Source organism: Artibeus jamaicensis, unplaced genomic scaffold (assembly GCF_021234435.1).
Source record: "Artibeus jamaicensis isolate MK-2021 breed Jamaican fruit bat unplaced genomic scaffold, CSHL_Jam_final contig_402, whole genome shotgun sequence".
NCBI classification, from domain to species: domain Eukaryota; kingdom Metazoa; phylum Chordata; class Mammalia; order Chiroptera; family Phyllostomidae; genus Artibeus; species Artibeus jamaicensis.
In genome coordinates, this window is record NW_026521818.1 from 12,258,072 (window position 1) to 12,274,543 (window position 16,472).

General features: G+C 41.0%; 1 protein-coding gene across 4 annotated transcripts in view; it reads left to right on the top strand.

The window, feature by feature from the left end:
• The window catches only part of TNFAIP8 (TNF alpha induced protein 8), a 116,238-nt gene extending 100,919 nt beyond the window's left edge, over window positions 1-15,319 (top strand). For 3 of the 4 annotated variants that reach the window (XM_053665315.1, XM_037147804.2, XM_037147789.2), the window contains one exon: window positions 13,712-15,319. In XM_053665315.1, the coding sequence (XP_053521290.1) occupies window positions 13,712-14,277 (566 nt within the window). In that variant the 3' untranslated portion in view covers window positions 14,278-15,319. Of the gene's footprint in view, window positions 1-12,290; window positions 12,520-13,711 lie in introns of those variants that run through there. The other variant, XM_037147779.2, reaches the window with a different exon arrangement.
• Window positions 15,320-16,472: the final 1,153 nt, after the last annotated feature.

Consider the following 16,472-nt stretch of genomic DNA (forward strand, 5'->3'; position numbering starts at 1 on the left):
TAAATTAGCCAATTTCAATGAAGGTAACATATAACTTAAGATTTTATAGTATATCCCAACTTAATCCTCAACTTTTTTATTATTGACTAACTAGCAAAAAAAGGTAGAATATATGCCTTTGTAAAATTTCTAGTTTTTATGAATTAATCCTTTAAAACATGCCTTTTTTTTTTTTACCTGGCCAGGTAGCTCAGTTGGTTAGAACATTGTAGCATCGTCCCAATATGCCAAGGTTGTGTGTGGGTTTGATCCCTGGTCAGGACACATACGAGAATCAACCAATGAATACACGGATAAATGGAACAACAAATTAATTTCTCTCTGCCCTCTTTTTCTCTTTCTCTCTCTCTCTCCCCCCTCTTTCTATTTTTCTCTTTCTCATTGCCTATTCCTCCCCTGTATATTTCTGTACCCTCCAAAGGACCTAGGAATATTTTTAATCCATTGGATAAAGATTAGTTGAACACTTTAATGGCAAGTAATAAACAATACAGTGTAACCCATCCCAAGGATTTTACTTTCAGGGAAAATGGAAACAAATAAGTATGATATAAAGTAGTTTTCAATAACAAAGACAGGATAAAACGTTTCTGATTGAGTTAGTAAAGGCTTCGTGGAAGGGGTGACATTTGGGAAGGACCGGGAAGAAATGGACAGGATTTTACCCAGGATGGCTCCCCCTTACTTCCTTCACATCTCTGCTGAATTATCTTCTTTGCAGAAAGCCCTTCCCCCACTGCCCTGGGTAAAACAGCAAAGCTTCCCTTTTTCAACCCCACCATTCCTGTGTACTCTTTCTGAAAACACACACACATCCCTTATTTTTCTTCTAGCCCCTGTCACTACTTCCATTTTTTTACATGCTTGTTTGTGTTTTAGATCTCCCTCTACTAGAATCTGTGTTCTTGAGAACAGGTACTTTGTTTGGCACACAGTAAGTGCTCAATAAAAATGTGGTGAGTGAATGATGAATGACTGGGGGGATTTTTCTGCTATAAGTCTGTTTACCAGGTAGAGCTCCAAACTGGTACGGAAAAGCCAAGTTCCGCTTTCTTGCAGGATCTTCATAAATTTAGCAAGTTTACCACCTCTCTGTGACCCAGGGAACATATGTACAAAGAAGGGGCAGATTTTGGTGCCCCAGTATAGCTTTCTATGTCTGTGACTAAGTAACAAGTATTATGAAAACAAATCATTGTTACTCTTAACCCTCCCACCACCTCCCCCAAGAGATCCTCCATAGAGTTTCACTGGCTACACATAATTTATGTTAAATTCTAAGATTGGTAAGATTCACACGTGTCCTTTGCTTGCTGGCACATAGGTGCACTGATGGGCAGAACTTCTAATTCCTAACTAGCCAACAGTAGTTCTGCAGGTTGGCCCTGAAATATAGTCACAGAGCCAAGAAATGGACACAAATGCTTGAAGACAGGTAGGGAGGGCTTGTGGTGAGGTGCAGAATGTAGTCTTCTGCTAACGGGGCAGCCACCGTTTACCTCAAGGCAGTTGTTGCCATGTGGGAATGTGGGCTCCTTTTGGTCACATCTTAGGATATTTCAAAGCAAATCAGAAACGTAGACTTTGAGGTTCAATTTCTTAATTTTCTAATAACGACCACTAATTCTTAGAACATAATAATACTGTGCAGGCCAAATAATGGGCTGTTCTGGTTACAATCTCTGCAAAATATCCTGATCTTAGTAAAACGGGGGTACCTGAGCATTACGAGCGGAGAGAAACGTTTGGGGAGGGGTAGAAACCATTTGCCAGAGAAGTGCCACCTTGCCAGTGCCCAGCAGTGAGCAGCAGTGCTCCTGCCACCCTCTGGGGGCTTTCCAGGGTTTTGTTCTGGCATCTCAGTGCTTCTTGATACTTGGAATCAAGTATCACCTTGGAAGACTGTTTACTTTAAGACCCAGCAGATCCCACCTGACCATTTGCTCACCTTGAGTGGGATCTAGCCTCCAGAATGTTGACATGGCTATAAAATGCATGACTAGCTTAACATTTTAATACAGTTACTGGGGAAAGATTTTGACAAAAATGTTGGGAGACTGTGCCAGGATGCATATTTGAGAAATGCCCAAACTGAGGCCAAGAGGTTACTGCTCCCAAAATATTCACACACATGGGTTTGGGATATTTACATGGATGATTCCAGAACACTGGCTGTAATGATTGAGTTAGCTAAATATGGTCACTTCTGCATGCAAAAGTGGCTGGTTATTCTGTATGTTTTGGCAAAGGGCAGGGAGAAAAGCAGTAGACGAAAAAAAGAAGAGGCATGTCTTTTATATAGATTCCATCCCTTTAAAACAAAAAGTAGTTTACATCCCACATGTAAGGCTATGGTTTTGTTCATGGAGTAGAAGTAAGTTCATTTGTTAAGCTCTAGTATATGGAGTTAAATTGACTTCCTGATACACCTTCATGAATTGCTATAAAAAATAATGATGGATTTCATGGAGGCAGATTAGAAAATTGGGGTGTTTAGTTTACTGCATGCTAGCTGGACCACACCTGTTAAACACTTTGAAGAATATAGAGATGAATGGACACGGTACATTAGTTGTCAAAAATCATGATCAAGTAAGATAAGATAGGATTGTAACTCTCCCACAAGGCAGAAAAGCATGTAAAAGGAAGAGATTTATTCCTCTTTGGATTTGGAGAGGTCATTCAGCCTTTGGATTTGGAAAAGCATTTTGGAAAAGGTGGCGTTTAAACTGAGCCTTAAAGGACAAGCAGGACTTTGTCGGGCAGAGATGGAGGAAGAGGGGTAGGGGAGACATGTAGATTTTCTTTCGTGTGTATTCTGTGATATGTAAGACCTGTGATCCTTTTTTTAATTGTTTAAATTGGGGGGGCGGTTCAAGGAATTGCCTGTCCTGGGGAGCAGACAAACTCTAAGATGTGGGATTCTGCAGCTGGCCAAGTGGCATCTTGACATTTGATAGAAACTTTGTAAACCATGAGCACTGTTTTAATTTCAGTTTTCCTGTAGTGCAGTCACGTGAGCAGCAACGCACCTTGGCTGTGCAGCTGGTTACACGCCTTTCACGAGTCCCTTGATCTCTGAGCCTCCGTTCTCTCCTCTGGCTCCCACAGTGTTAAGTATTGTACAACAATCAGAGGGCCACACCAGAACGAACACTTTCATGTTGGTGAAAATATTTTGCACACTGTGAATTTCTACACAATGTCAGCTGTAATTTTGTTGTCTCATCCTCGTTCTATGGCCAGGAGCCACCTGACGACAGTGGAAGGGGTGTGTTGAGCGCCGGTGCCAGTTTTAGCGGCTGGTTCAGTGATGAAACTGTACTTCAGTGCGCTGGAGTTTTAAATCTGTTACTGGTTTTCTAAACACTGCGTGAATATAAATATTCATCAGAAGCTAGGGCCTCTGGCAGGATAAAAAAACTGGGAGTGGAAAAGTGCAGAAAATCATGGAGCTCGTTTAGCGGCTTTGCCTCTGCACTCCCATGTGAGTCAGATCATATCAGCAGGGAGAGGCTCCATGCTCTCAAGAAAATGGGAAAGTAAACCACAGCTTCATTGGAAAGACTTTAGGAAAACCGTAACAAATCCTGACCAACATAATGAGTAAGGAGGGGTTCGTTTAATTTAAAAAAGAAAAAGGATAGTTCACTAACTTCAGTTTTATATAAATGTTTATAGGATATAATTTTTAATTTGAGTCCCAGGGATGGAGTGAGGCCCTGTTTAAATTTTGGTTAAAGTGTCATGTAAAGGAGACTAACTTTTTTATTCTCTTGGATACATTATCAAAATTCTTTGAAGCTTTAATATAATAAGCTACATTCTAAAAGCATTTTCTCTGGATTCTGTGTAGAAGCTCACATTTACTTTTTCAGTGGAACAGTTTTGAGAGGGAATCGAATCTGTTCCTCCTCTTCTCACAGCGTGCCCCCGTGGCCGAAGTCTACTCAGAAACCTAAACTCCGAGAACTCTAACGCACAGCCTTCTGGGAGGACCCCTCAGAGCTGGAGTCCTCCCACACAACCCCACAGGGCACTTCTTCCCAGTGCAGCTTCTCAGACTGTAGTCCTGGGGATTCTGATTCAGGTCTGGCTCCGTGTATTGGTCAGAAGGCTCCAGGCCCTTCTGATGCACATGACCCATGTCATCTGCATCAGAAGAACACTGCCCCGGTACCTGCTCTGTCCTCTCCCCGCTAATACTCGCAAGAACATGAAGCACCTTCAAAATGAGCTTTCCTGGGCCTTGATGACCTAATACATATTTGTGTTTAAACTTTTTCTAAAATCCATACATCCCATATGCATCCTTGGGTGTCTGACATACAGAACATTGCTGGTCTGAATTTGCAGTCTGTAACCAGCCAGTAGTATAGGTCAGCCGTGGAATGCAGTCACATTTATTTCTGTGAGGCAGAACCTTTTTTTTTTTCTTCAAGGTCCATCTCTTGGGTCAGTCTCCTTTTGTGAGTCAGCCTTCAAACCTTGCCTCCTTCTATCACTCCATGTAGCAAAAGGAATGTTCCTTCCCTTTGCCACCATTGCATTTTCCATTCTGCCTAGCTCTGTGCTCATTGGCCCCCCACCCCGATGCGTGTTACGCCATGGATCGCCGTTGGGGTGGTCCATGTCTGGGGACGAGGGGCAGTGTTATTTATCTTTGAAAGCACAGTTACCTGATACATGCTCAACAGAAGTTTTGCTGAATGATTCATGGTTTGGGGTTGATGCACTCTCTTCTCCCCTCACTACTGCTTCACAAAACATGGTCCAGGACTGGGTCATCCCAAAGCATCAGGACCTCCACAACGTCTACCTTAGTAATGACAGCCATGTCAGTGAGAACAATACCAGTTTATAGAAATCAACCCAATTATTTTATATCTGGCACTATTCTAATTCATTAGCCTTCATACGGACTATTCTAGATTAATCTTTATAAAAAAACTTCAGTATCCCCATTTGCATGTGAGGAAACTGAGGCACGCAGAGATTAGGGAATTCACCATGGGAAGCTGGCACTCAGTGGGAGAGCCAAGCTTCTCACCCAGACAGCATGACTCTAGAGCTGGGGTTCACAATCACCGCTTTGCCTAGCTTTGCCTGAGCACTTGTCTTGCCCTCCCCTGTGTGCACGAGACAATTGTGAATCCATTCCTGAGGAATAGCAAAAGCCTCAGTTCATTTGTTTGCCAGTAATTTTCATTGACCTTAGTCTACACATCTGTTAACGGGTCCTCGGTGGGAAACTTGGGTGAGTGAAGTTAAAATGTTCCTTGGCTGCACTGATGCTCAAATCTTAATATTCTTAAGACATTTTATGCATTTCAAGGGGGAGCTTACTATACAGTGTTTCCCCAACTTATTTAAGGAGAGAGAATTTTTTTCCCCCATAAGACTTAACTCCTTGAAGAACTAGTTCTTTGTTGTTAAAGTAATTTGGGGGAAAATGCTGGCTAGTGCTCCTGTCCTAAATATTTGGCTAATCCTTACTTTTGACGCTTTCCTATTTAGTCTTGAGTGTCTTTAGTGCTTAAGTATTTACATAGTCTTTAGTAACTACTGACGTTTACCTGGGGTAGTCACGGATCTGTGGTCAGAGTTTCATTACTGATAGTGCTCTTTTCAAAAGTATCGCGTTTAGATGGTAAACTCTATGATTGCCTTAATCTAACACTTACAGTCCCCCCACCCCCATTAAATAAAGGCCTGCGTTTCACACTACTTTGTCTTCTCTCATTGCTGTTGCATGGTGGGACCAGACAAAGATAATAGCCATGTGGTTATAGCAGCTCATCATTTTATATCTTAATCGTGCATGGAATTATAGACACTTATGTACTTCATCATCTCTCATCATTCAGCGTTGTATTTTTTTTAAGACTGGTTTATACCATTCAATATCTATTCTCATATAAGCTTATCAATGCAGTGGGGGGGGGGGAACCTGACTGAGAAAGGACTGAGAAAGTACGATGGTGAGGCTAAGAAAGAGACTTTTTACTTTATATATTTACATCCTGGCTTTTCAACAACTTAAGCACATTTTTTTGTATTTTAAATTAGATTTTTAAATGTTTAAAACTGCTAAGTTTTATCTGTGGAAATACAGACTATTTAAGCCCTGCTGCATTGATCTACCTTATGGAATTCATTTTCTCCCCCAGGGAGGCAGACCTGGTCTCTTTCTTTTCTTTCTTTCTTTTTTTTTCTTTCACTTAGTTGAATATCATTAGGTCTTCTCATACCTTCAACAGGAAGTCGCTTTCTTAAAGCTCATGTAGTATAATTAAATTTTTAAGAGAATAGCTTGAAGCTGGACATATTAAAGTTCAAGTTCATGTCTTCCACTTATTGACCTATGGCCTTGAGAAAGTAACTTAATTTCTCAAGGCGTCAATAGCCTTATCTGTAAAGTGGGGATAATAATAACCTCCCTCTTGGGATGATGGTTGGGTTTCAGAAAGAGAACTTTGGATTCTGGGAACTTCTGAGGATAATGTATTAAAAGTTCAAAATATGGTGGCTAGCTAGTGGGCTCTCATGACCATAAACCTCCCACTCTGACTTTGGGTGACCACAAGATTTGCTTCTATTGCTGTCGTCTCTGTCCTAATATTTAGCAGACTGACATTCCTTGGGGTTCAACAATACCACTTCATGTAAATACCATGAAGTTTTCCTCCAATCCTGGTGAGCTCTTCCGAGAGCTTGTGCCAGGCAGACAGGAAGCGATGGAGGCGTCATAAAATTCCTGGGGCAAATTAACAGGAAAGAGCAGAGACGGGGTCTAATATGAGGTTAGAGGAGTTGAAACTCAGCTAAGCCACGGAAATAAGAGACACAAAATCATGAAGAAATTGCAGAATTAAAGCAACAAAAGTAGTCTTTAGATCACACAGGGAAAGGCTTCGTAGTGCTTTCTTTAAGACATAATTTCTCTTGTCCGTGAATTTGGAAAACAGGGAATAGAAGAAGAAACAAGTAGAATGAATACAGTGTTTGCAAATATTTGGTATGAATCACTGATCCTCCATTTCGAGTGATGTGAGTTAAGGGAGCAAAGCTCTGTGTACATTTGTGCTGTGGTAGGAGCCTAGCACTAGGCTGGGTGTTTTCCAATTTGTATCTCGTTCAGTCTCACTTAAGCTGAAATGATACCCCACCTAGCAGATGAGAAAACTGAGATTCAAAGAAATTAAATTGACCCAACTTTACAACGCAGGACTCTTGACCTTGAGCCTTTCTTTCCATCCATGCTGTTCTTACTTGCCTTCCTTCCCTGCCTTTGGGTTTCCGGGGAGGCTTCAGAGACTCTGGGTGAGAAATGAGGCCAGAGTGATCTCGTCCGCTACTGTGGATTTTCACTTCCGCTTTATCTTTGGCCCATTTCCTTTACACCTTGTTTCTGTTGCACAGTTTTACATGGATGTTGACACTTTCTCCTTCTGTCTTTTTGTAGGAGACTTTCATTCTGTTCTCCAATTTTCTCAAGACAAAATAACCTTATGCTACCTATCAGAGTCCCTATAGCACTGAATTTATTGCTAACCAGAGATTCAACACCTTTAAAAAAAAGAAATTCCCTGATAAAGTTTTAATATGTATTAGATTTTTCAAAAATGTCATCATGGAAAAGGAAATATAGCCCCGTACTAACTGAACTGTGTGAGGTCCCTGTTTTCACACAGCCATCTGGCGTTTTGCATTGCTCAGGCCCATAATACTTCCAGAAGGAGTTGATTAATTCTGACCAAATGTGATTCAGTACAAAAGACCATCAGAATGTATTTGAAGTTTAATTTGTTGAGTTCTTTAAGCAAACCTGTGGAGAGGGCTCTTCTGCACCAGGCATTGTGTGAGACATGTCCTATGTGGTCCACGTTTGTTTATCTTCGGAACAACTCTAGGAGCTGGTTATTAGGCTCACTGTGGATGGGGAAACAGAGTCTCAGTAATATCCCAGAGCAGAAGGACAGTACACAGAACATTAGATAGGGAATATTTGGGCCTTTTTAAGTAAACTCTTCTTTTCCAGGATCCTAAGGGAATAGGTTGCCACAGGAAATGTGTACTAATTCTCCACATGCTTACATTACACTTTGTAAATTTTAATATATGTTAAGGGGTATGTTTTTAAGAAGGTAAAACTCTCAAAGCTCTCATCAAACACAAAGTATGCATGTCAAAGGTATTAATTAATGGTAAATCAGTAAACTCATAATTGGTTCAAAGGAGAATTCCAAGCGCAACACAAGCAGACAAGAAAATGAGAAATCGGTTGCACCTCCACCAAAAACATGTGTCTCTGTGGACAAGAGCCATTTGCAATACGACTGGTTTTCTACGAGTCAGAGTTGTCCAGCAGCTAAGTAAGGGACAATGCGAAGAATCTGGAGGAGGATACTTCACGATTCCTAGTGTGCCATTGGAAAGCCACCCACCAATATTTTTTTCTTTATTGGCCCATTTTAAAGTCACTGCTTTTCCTTGTATTTGTCTTTTTTGTGATGTTGCCTTTTAAAGTGAGCATGTACTTTTTGGTAACGGTAAGTATCACAGAGTGAATGACTTAGCTTGTCACTGCGGTGATGGGTACCATTGGCTTTTAACCATTTGGCATTAGGAAAATTCATACACACCAAAGTTTGCGTTCAGTATCAGGTCAGGGATCCCAGATACATTGATTCTTTTGAGACTGTGTTCTTTTGTGCTAGGCCTCCATCTGTGTGACCTAAGGCCCATTTTTTGGGTTAAGGTGCCTGGCTCTTGTCTTTTCTCTCTGAGTGAGATTGCCTCCAGCTGGCTGCGGTGGGTCAGCTGGCTTCTGATCCTTCCAGCTGGCCCCTCAGGCTGGAATCTGCTGCTTTCTGTGGACTGTGGTCCTCCTCCCTTGCCCTATACTCTTTTTCTTTTTGTTTGCTATTTCTTCTCTATTCTGTTGAATTTCCCACTTTGGGATCATTGAGTGTGGAGGTTCTCCAGCCATTCCGACTCCCCTGCTTTCCTGGAACACTACCAAATCCCAGTGTAGGGAGGTCAGCTCTCAGCCTGTTGACTTCTTGCGACAGTGTTTACAGCTGGCTATGGCCATTTGCTTATCCCCAAAGCTGCCTTTTTTCTTAAGCCGCATGTTGATTTGGAGTTACTCAGATGCAAGAGAGATGGGGCTTTATATATTTGTCTAAAGAACTTTTATTAACAGGCCACAGCTGTCAGACGTGTTCTCCCACTTGTTCCTTTCTCGTGCTTTCTAATACTAGACCCGCTTGATCCAATTTGAAAATTTTAACTAGGCAAGAATTAGCAGGGACAGAAATGTGCATTTGCAGTCACCATGTAAAAGTTCCAGGTATAACAGATTTGGTGAAGAAATTATGTATCTGCTGGTGAGGTTGTAAAGAAGTGACTTGGAGTAATGTTATATGGAATTCTAGTTTGTTTCATAAACTATAGTTTTTCACTGGTTAAAGCTATACAAGTGTTTTTTGTTTTTGTTTTCGTTTTTTTTACCTTCTGTGCACTTTTTAAAAATGTGCACAGGGCTCATCCTAGTTTTACCATTAATGTTTACCTCCAGATTTATAATTGTCGATGCTAAAGCCAGGAGTCCCTGAATATCTATTTGCTTTTCAGCAAACATTGCTGAACGGAGCATGGGATTAAGCAAAAAATATATATAATAAAGGAGATACAGAGACTGAGGGGAGGAACTGTAAGATAAGTATGTGGAAAATAACATCTACAAATATTTCCATAAAGCACTCAACTAGTTTTAATGTAGTAATAATCTTTTGTTTATTTTTAACATATACCATCATTTTTCATTAGTCAGTAGTGTACATGTGTATTTGCAAACACAAGTGAATTCATCCTAGTAGTTAGAATGTCGAGTCAGTACTTGGCACTTGGTCCTGAGAACATCTAGTGTCACATCTTGGTTGCTTCCCAGGACATGTGATGCCTTTGGTCTGTCCCCGCCGTGTTTAACCGTAACTCCCATCAGAAGTAGAGGTGGGCTTGTGTTGTATCTTCTGCTGTACCTCCGTCAGAACCACTGCACCCACTTTCCCACTAATGTTCGTGTTACCGTTCCCTGGTGTTTTTCTCGTTGTATAACAAATCTGCCCTCTTTAAAAGAGCTGATGGATGGCTGTAAGAGAAACCACACTCTGGAGTGCACTTAAGGAGAAGAAAACCACATATTTAGCTAGATAAAACAAATATCTGTTTTTCTAGCTTTTAAAGTAACTCCCCCCCAAAACACCCACATATGTATTTAAAACTCTCATTTTGCAGGTCAGCATGTTTTCATGGAGAAGTATTTAAGTACAGTGAAGAGAGGGGGGAAATTGATTCTGCTTCTGTCAGAAGCACCATGTACCAGGCACCCTTGCAGTCTCAGGGAGCACATGGTGAACAAGATGTTAAGCAGTCTCTGCTCTCAAAAAGCTTGAATTCCAGAAAGGAGAAGCAGACATTAAAAATTTAGGCAAATGATGGGAACTTCAGGAACAAGGAAATGTGATGGTTAGCAAGGAATGCAAGTGGAGTATTGTTTTTTAATTTACACTTGAAAAAACCCTGGTTTGCATGTGGGAAGAGATTGGAAAGGGGCATAAACTAGACCGATGTGTGTGGAGATGGAGGGAAGTGAGTAGAACTGAGAGGACTGAAAGAGGTAGAATAAAAAGAACTTGGTAATGGGATGTGTAAGGGAGAGGATGGTATTGTGGGTGACTCCAGGTCCCTGACTTGAGCAAATGCATGGAAGGGATGCTATTAATTAATATAGTAAAGAATGGTGGGGTAGTAACTAAGGCAGGCAGGAGGGAATCAAGTTTTCAGTTTTGCACATGGTACGTTTGAGATGCCTGCAAAATAGCCAAGGAAAAGAAAAACCTTGAATGCATCTGCAAAATGAGTCTGGAAAAGAGGTCAGAGCTAAGTTATATCTGTGGGTGTCATTGGCACATGGATGTATCTGAAGCCATGGAAGTGGATGAGATCACAGAGGAGTGAGGGTAGAGTGAAGCAGAAAAACTTGGTCCAGGCCTAGCTCTGAGATATACCAGGCCTTTAAGGGATCTGGTAGAGGATGTGGAACTGACAAATGAGGCTGAACAGGAATGGCTAAAGGCAGTTAATTTCTTAGAAAAAACAATCATAGTTCATGATCACTGACCACACAGTCCTGGCCAACTCACAGCCACAAACCCCAGTTGGCTCTGGGAAAAGCCTTCACTGACACTAGAAAAGAAGTCTGCTGTGTGCGTATCTCGCCTTCACTAGGGGTGGGGAGTGGCTCCCTTCTCATTTTAAAAGATGACTGCACCAGATAAAATGCAAATAATAAAATGAGTGTGGGAAGCTGCTGCTGTGTGTCCAGAGCAGTGTGAAGTTCCTCTGAAACAAATGCGAAAGCCTCACAGATCAACTTCTCTGTCCTGATTCAGATGTGGTTACCAGCAAATGGGGAACAACCTTGCTTCGTTGGCAGCAGTCTTGCCTTTTCTGCTTTCTCCTGTGGGAAGTACAAGTGCTGCACCACAGAGTTGTTGTTTGGTCTCTGTGTTCAACATGAAATGGGACATTTAGATTTAATAAGAGGAGTAGCTGAGAAGAGGTGCAAACTTGCAAGCCCAGACTTGGGAAAAGGAGCACAGAGGGATCTTTTGAACAGCTCCCACTATGGCTTCAATTTTTTTCACAGGGTACAATCCTGTTTCCGTATCATACACATTGCAGTAAATCCCAGATGGCATGTTTGTGGGCGGTGCCATGTTCTAATAGAGTAAAAGTAAAATAACCTTGAATTCCTGAAATCTAAGTTATTTGCCATATATCTGAAAATTTGGGGGTATCCCTTTCTGTATAAATCAGTTTTATTTATTTGTTGAGGTCCATATCATGAGTTAAGTAATGGGCATAGTCCCTGGTCTTAATATGGTGATATTAACTGTATGTGTGCCCTTTTTTGGATACCAGTTCTTCAGTGTGAATTAACCTACGTGCTCTTTTGCAAACCATTGGAGAGTAGTAATAAAAATGGACAACTGGTTAAATGATGAAAACATTAAAAAAGCTTGAAAACCTTCATAAAGTTACCTATTTCTCATGCTTTTTCACTTTCCTTTTCTTTTTCTAAGTAGATTTCATTTCTTCTTCTGCAGTTTCAGTTCATGTTTCAGAAGTTTAAATATCGACATTTGATTGAGGGTACCGTTTCTAGTTTAACCAAGATATTCTTTCACTGTGCATGGCCCCATATATTTAGAAATGATGTCGTGGTCACTAGGAACCACTTTGCAGGTACCTGTGCTATATACCATGAGCTACTTTGGCCCAAATTTCAAATCCAGCGTGGCATTTCCACACTGAGGGAGTGAAATCTTCTGATGCGTACTCCAGCCTGGATTTGGGAGCAACAGTTTTCTAGAATATTGCTAGCCTATCCAAACCAGAAATAACTTTGTGTCAGTGATGCCCTGATTCCTTTCTACATAATCCGTGTTGGTAAGTCTTTTACCTTTCATTATTGAATGACTGCTTTCCAACACCCAGGCCTAGGCTTAGACACTTATACACATCGGCTTATGCACAGGCAGTGACCCAGTTTGGGTCCAGGAACAGCTGCTCCTGGACCCAAAGGTGGAGGAGAACCCCTGAGATCTCCATCTCTGAGGACCTAGGAGAAGAGGAGAAAGTGCAGCATGGTGGAGCAGCATGCACAGTGTTTCTGGGTGGGGGGAATTGGAGAAAAAATAACCTTGGTTTGGGGAATAAACATTGATTATTTGCATTAACTGGCTGTAATCTGGGAGCATCACATAGTGTCTCATTAATATTTAACACATACAGCTGTAAGAATAGTGCCTTAAACCTTGGTCAAATTCAGTTATGGTGATTTCAAAAGCAAACTCTAAGCAAATCGGCTTTTTCCTACTGTTCGGGTAGCACATTTTCTTAGGTCATATAGTATGGTTATTTCCTCAAACCAAATGAAAATGTAAAGGGAACAGTGGCCATTCATCAGAAATAGCAACTGACAAGAAGCTTTCCAAAGAATGTTTGGTTCCAATATTCACTTTCTGGGAATTGAAGTTCAGGGTGGTTAGGGTGGCCAAACTGGTAAGTACTGGCTTGGCCCATGTCTTAGGAAATTTGACTTTTCGCAAGTAGATTATAAAGCTGGGCTCTCCTTTTGATTTGCTCCCATTAATTTGTCATTTTACTCAATGTCATAGCTTTTTCATCTGTCCCTCCTACATTTAAAGGAGTTTCTTTAAGTTGTTCTTGATAATTGTTTCCCACAGGACACTTAGGAGGTTGTCTTATATTTTTAATATATTTCCTATGAAATTTAACTAAAAACTTACTGTTTCATGAGATATAGTATTTTTTAAAATCAGAACGTGTTATTCTTAAGAAAATTGAACCCTTTAACTTCTAAACGAAATACTGACCACATAGCAGAAAATATAAAATACTTGAATTGCCAAAGACCTTAACAACCTGTGAAATTCACAAATGAGAACCTAATGCCCAGGAAGATATGTAGGAAGTTTTTTTTAGCTCTTTTTCCAAACAGAAACTATTGACAGTAGTTGGGAAGTAAAGCATAGGGGGAAAATACACCTTTATACCTGTTTTTTAATTTGCTCTGTCCCTGACACTAACCTTTCATTTCCCCACCTTTTGTTTTTAGTGGCCACAGATGTCTTTAATTCCAAAAACCTGGCCGTTCAGGCACAGAAGAAGATCCTGGGTAAAATGGTCTCCAAATCCATCGCCACCACCCTGATCGACGACACGAGCAGCGAGGTGCTGGACGAGCTCTACCGGGTGACCAGGGAGTACACCCAGAACAAGAAGGAGGCGGAGAAAATCATCAAAAACCTCATCAAAACGGTCATCAAGCTGGCTATTCTTTACAGGAATAATCAGTTTAATCAAGACGAGCTAGCGCTGATGGAGAAATTTAAGAAGAAAGTGCACCAGCTTGCGATGACCGTGGTCAGTTTCCACCAGGTGGATTTCACCTTCGACCGGAATGTGCTGTCCAGGCTGCTGAACGAGTGCAGAGAGTTGCTCCACCAGATCATCCAGCGCCACCTCACCGCCAAGTCACACGGACGGATTAATAATGTCTTTGATCATTTTTCAGATTGTGATTTCTTGGCTGCCTTGTATAATCCCTTTGGGAATTTTAAACCCCATTTACAAAAACTCTGTGATGGTGTCAACAAAATGTTGGATGAAGACAACATATGAGCATGTGAAGTAAGGTTGCGATTGCTCGCGATTTATTTGAAGGCGGAGCACTGTTGATGTATGAAGGAAAAGAAGCATATTCTGAAGAGAAAACATATTTCAGAAAGACTTTGACCAATTCAATTGTCAGACATTAATGATACTATATGAGGCTCATTTTATTTGAAGCAATGCATATTGCCAGGAACTGTGGTTAAAAGCTTCCTGAGGGTTAACAGATCGTGGGACAGAGGTGGGGCTGCAAAATGCCAAGACAGAGTTCTGCAAAGACAGAGATGTATGGCTCCACACCTCGGGACATCCTTTCCAGGGCAGTTGACCTAGTGTCAGGGACACATTGGATAGTTCTAACATGTGCAACGTTACACATGTCGGATCACTTTTATCCCTTGCCGTGTATATGTACCTGTTTTAAAAAGCCAAGAACTTTCTCGTGCTTTCATTTCTCCTTTTGAAACAATTCCATTTTCAAGTCTACCTTTGGCTAACGATTTTTTTGTTAAAGATTTTTGTCATTGACGTTCAAGAATTAAGGCAGTCAAATCTGAACCCTCAAAGAAATAGAAAACTGCTTCTCTGAAGTCAATATTGTAGAAACCAACTGTATTTGATGTTGTGAATAATGTCTCTGGAGTTGAGTCCTGTCTTTTAGTACCAACAGCGATACTTCTCAAAACGTGGTAATTCCCCAAAATGTAATGCATACCATTGCTTTGAAATGCTTGTTGAGGGCTTCACTATCATGTTATCTTGAAAGGGTTCTGATGGAATCTCTATTTTTACTACTCGTTTCAAATGTAAGAGACAAAGAGAAAATCTAGATAGTTCTTGATATTAGGACAATAAAAAGTAAGTGGTATTAAGAAAAATAAAACCACTTTTATTTTAGATATGAGCCCATTTCCTACCTAAAATAATTTAGGGGGATCAGGGGCAAAAGGGAAAAAAGGGTTTTGATGCAGAACACAAGAATGAAAATAAATGCATTTCAATGTTTAATAAGTTTTGATAAGTAAATAAAGAATGTTACTTTTTTATTTAACTGAGAAGGCTTTTGTTATTTTTTATTTGCTATGTTGGTGAGTAAACCAAAGAGTATTTGCATTCCAAGCAGTTTGTGTGTTGTTTCTATATAATTTTATGTGTGTGTGTATAATTAAGTTCACATTTGCATATTTTCTAAGAAAGAAAGAAGGAAGGAAGGAAGGAAGGAAGGAAGGAAGGAAGGAAGGAAGGAAGGAAGGAAGGAAGGAAGGAAGGAAAGAAAGAGAGAGAAAGAGAGAGAGAAAGAGAGAAAGGAAGAAAGAAAGGAAGGAAGGAAGAGAAGAGAAGAGAGAAGAAAGAAAGAAAGAAAGAAGAAAGAAAAGAAAGAAAGAAAGAAAGAAAAGAAAGAAAGAAAGAAAGAAAAGGAAAGAAACCTGATGGCCAATAGCACTTAGAAAATGACACACACAACCACCAGCACTGAATATCTGTATTGTCACCATGCTTGTAATTTAGTGTCCTCTTGCTGAATTTGTCTGCCTCCCAGAATGTTGATGTTCAAATAATAGTTCTCCAGGAAGGGGTTCCAAACTACAAATTCCAGAAGCTGCAGTCCGCTGTACAGCCTAGAGGAGGCGCTCAGTTTCTCTGGGACCCTCATGCGCTCATCTAAGATAAGCAGCAGGGGCAAAGAGTGTCTCCCTAAATCCTGACACTAAATCCTGACATACAGGTTTGAACTTAAATTACCATTCTTACTACCCAGAGCTGGTAGATGACTACTCTATGCTATATAAATAGCATAGTGACTGCAGAAATGACCCCTCTAGCTTAGCTTACAGATTTAATTCAGCAGGCTTCCTTGACCAGCTCTGCTTTCCTCACTTGAGAAAGCTGAGTGTCATCTGTGGAGGCTGCTGATTTGGTGCATTCTGGTCTCTCCCTCAGCACAGGTGTGGAAAACGAAGTGCCCCGGCAGTGGGTGGGGGCTTCTCGCTCATCTCTAGCTATGGACAGGGCCACCAGGGAGAGGACCTAGGGATAAATTTAGATCCGTCTGGGCACATTGGAACATAGAGGTGTGCCTGCAAGCTACCACTCAAATATACACGGGGGAGGGGAAGAGCTCCCTTATCCTCACACTGAAGAAAGGCAGTGAGGCGCATCCTGGAGAAGGAAACCTGTTCGCTGTTATCGCTCCACATCATCTT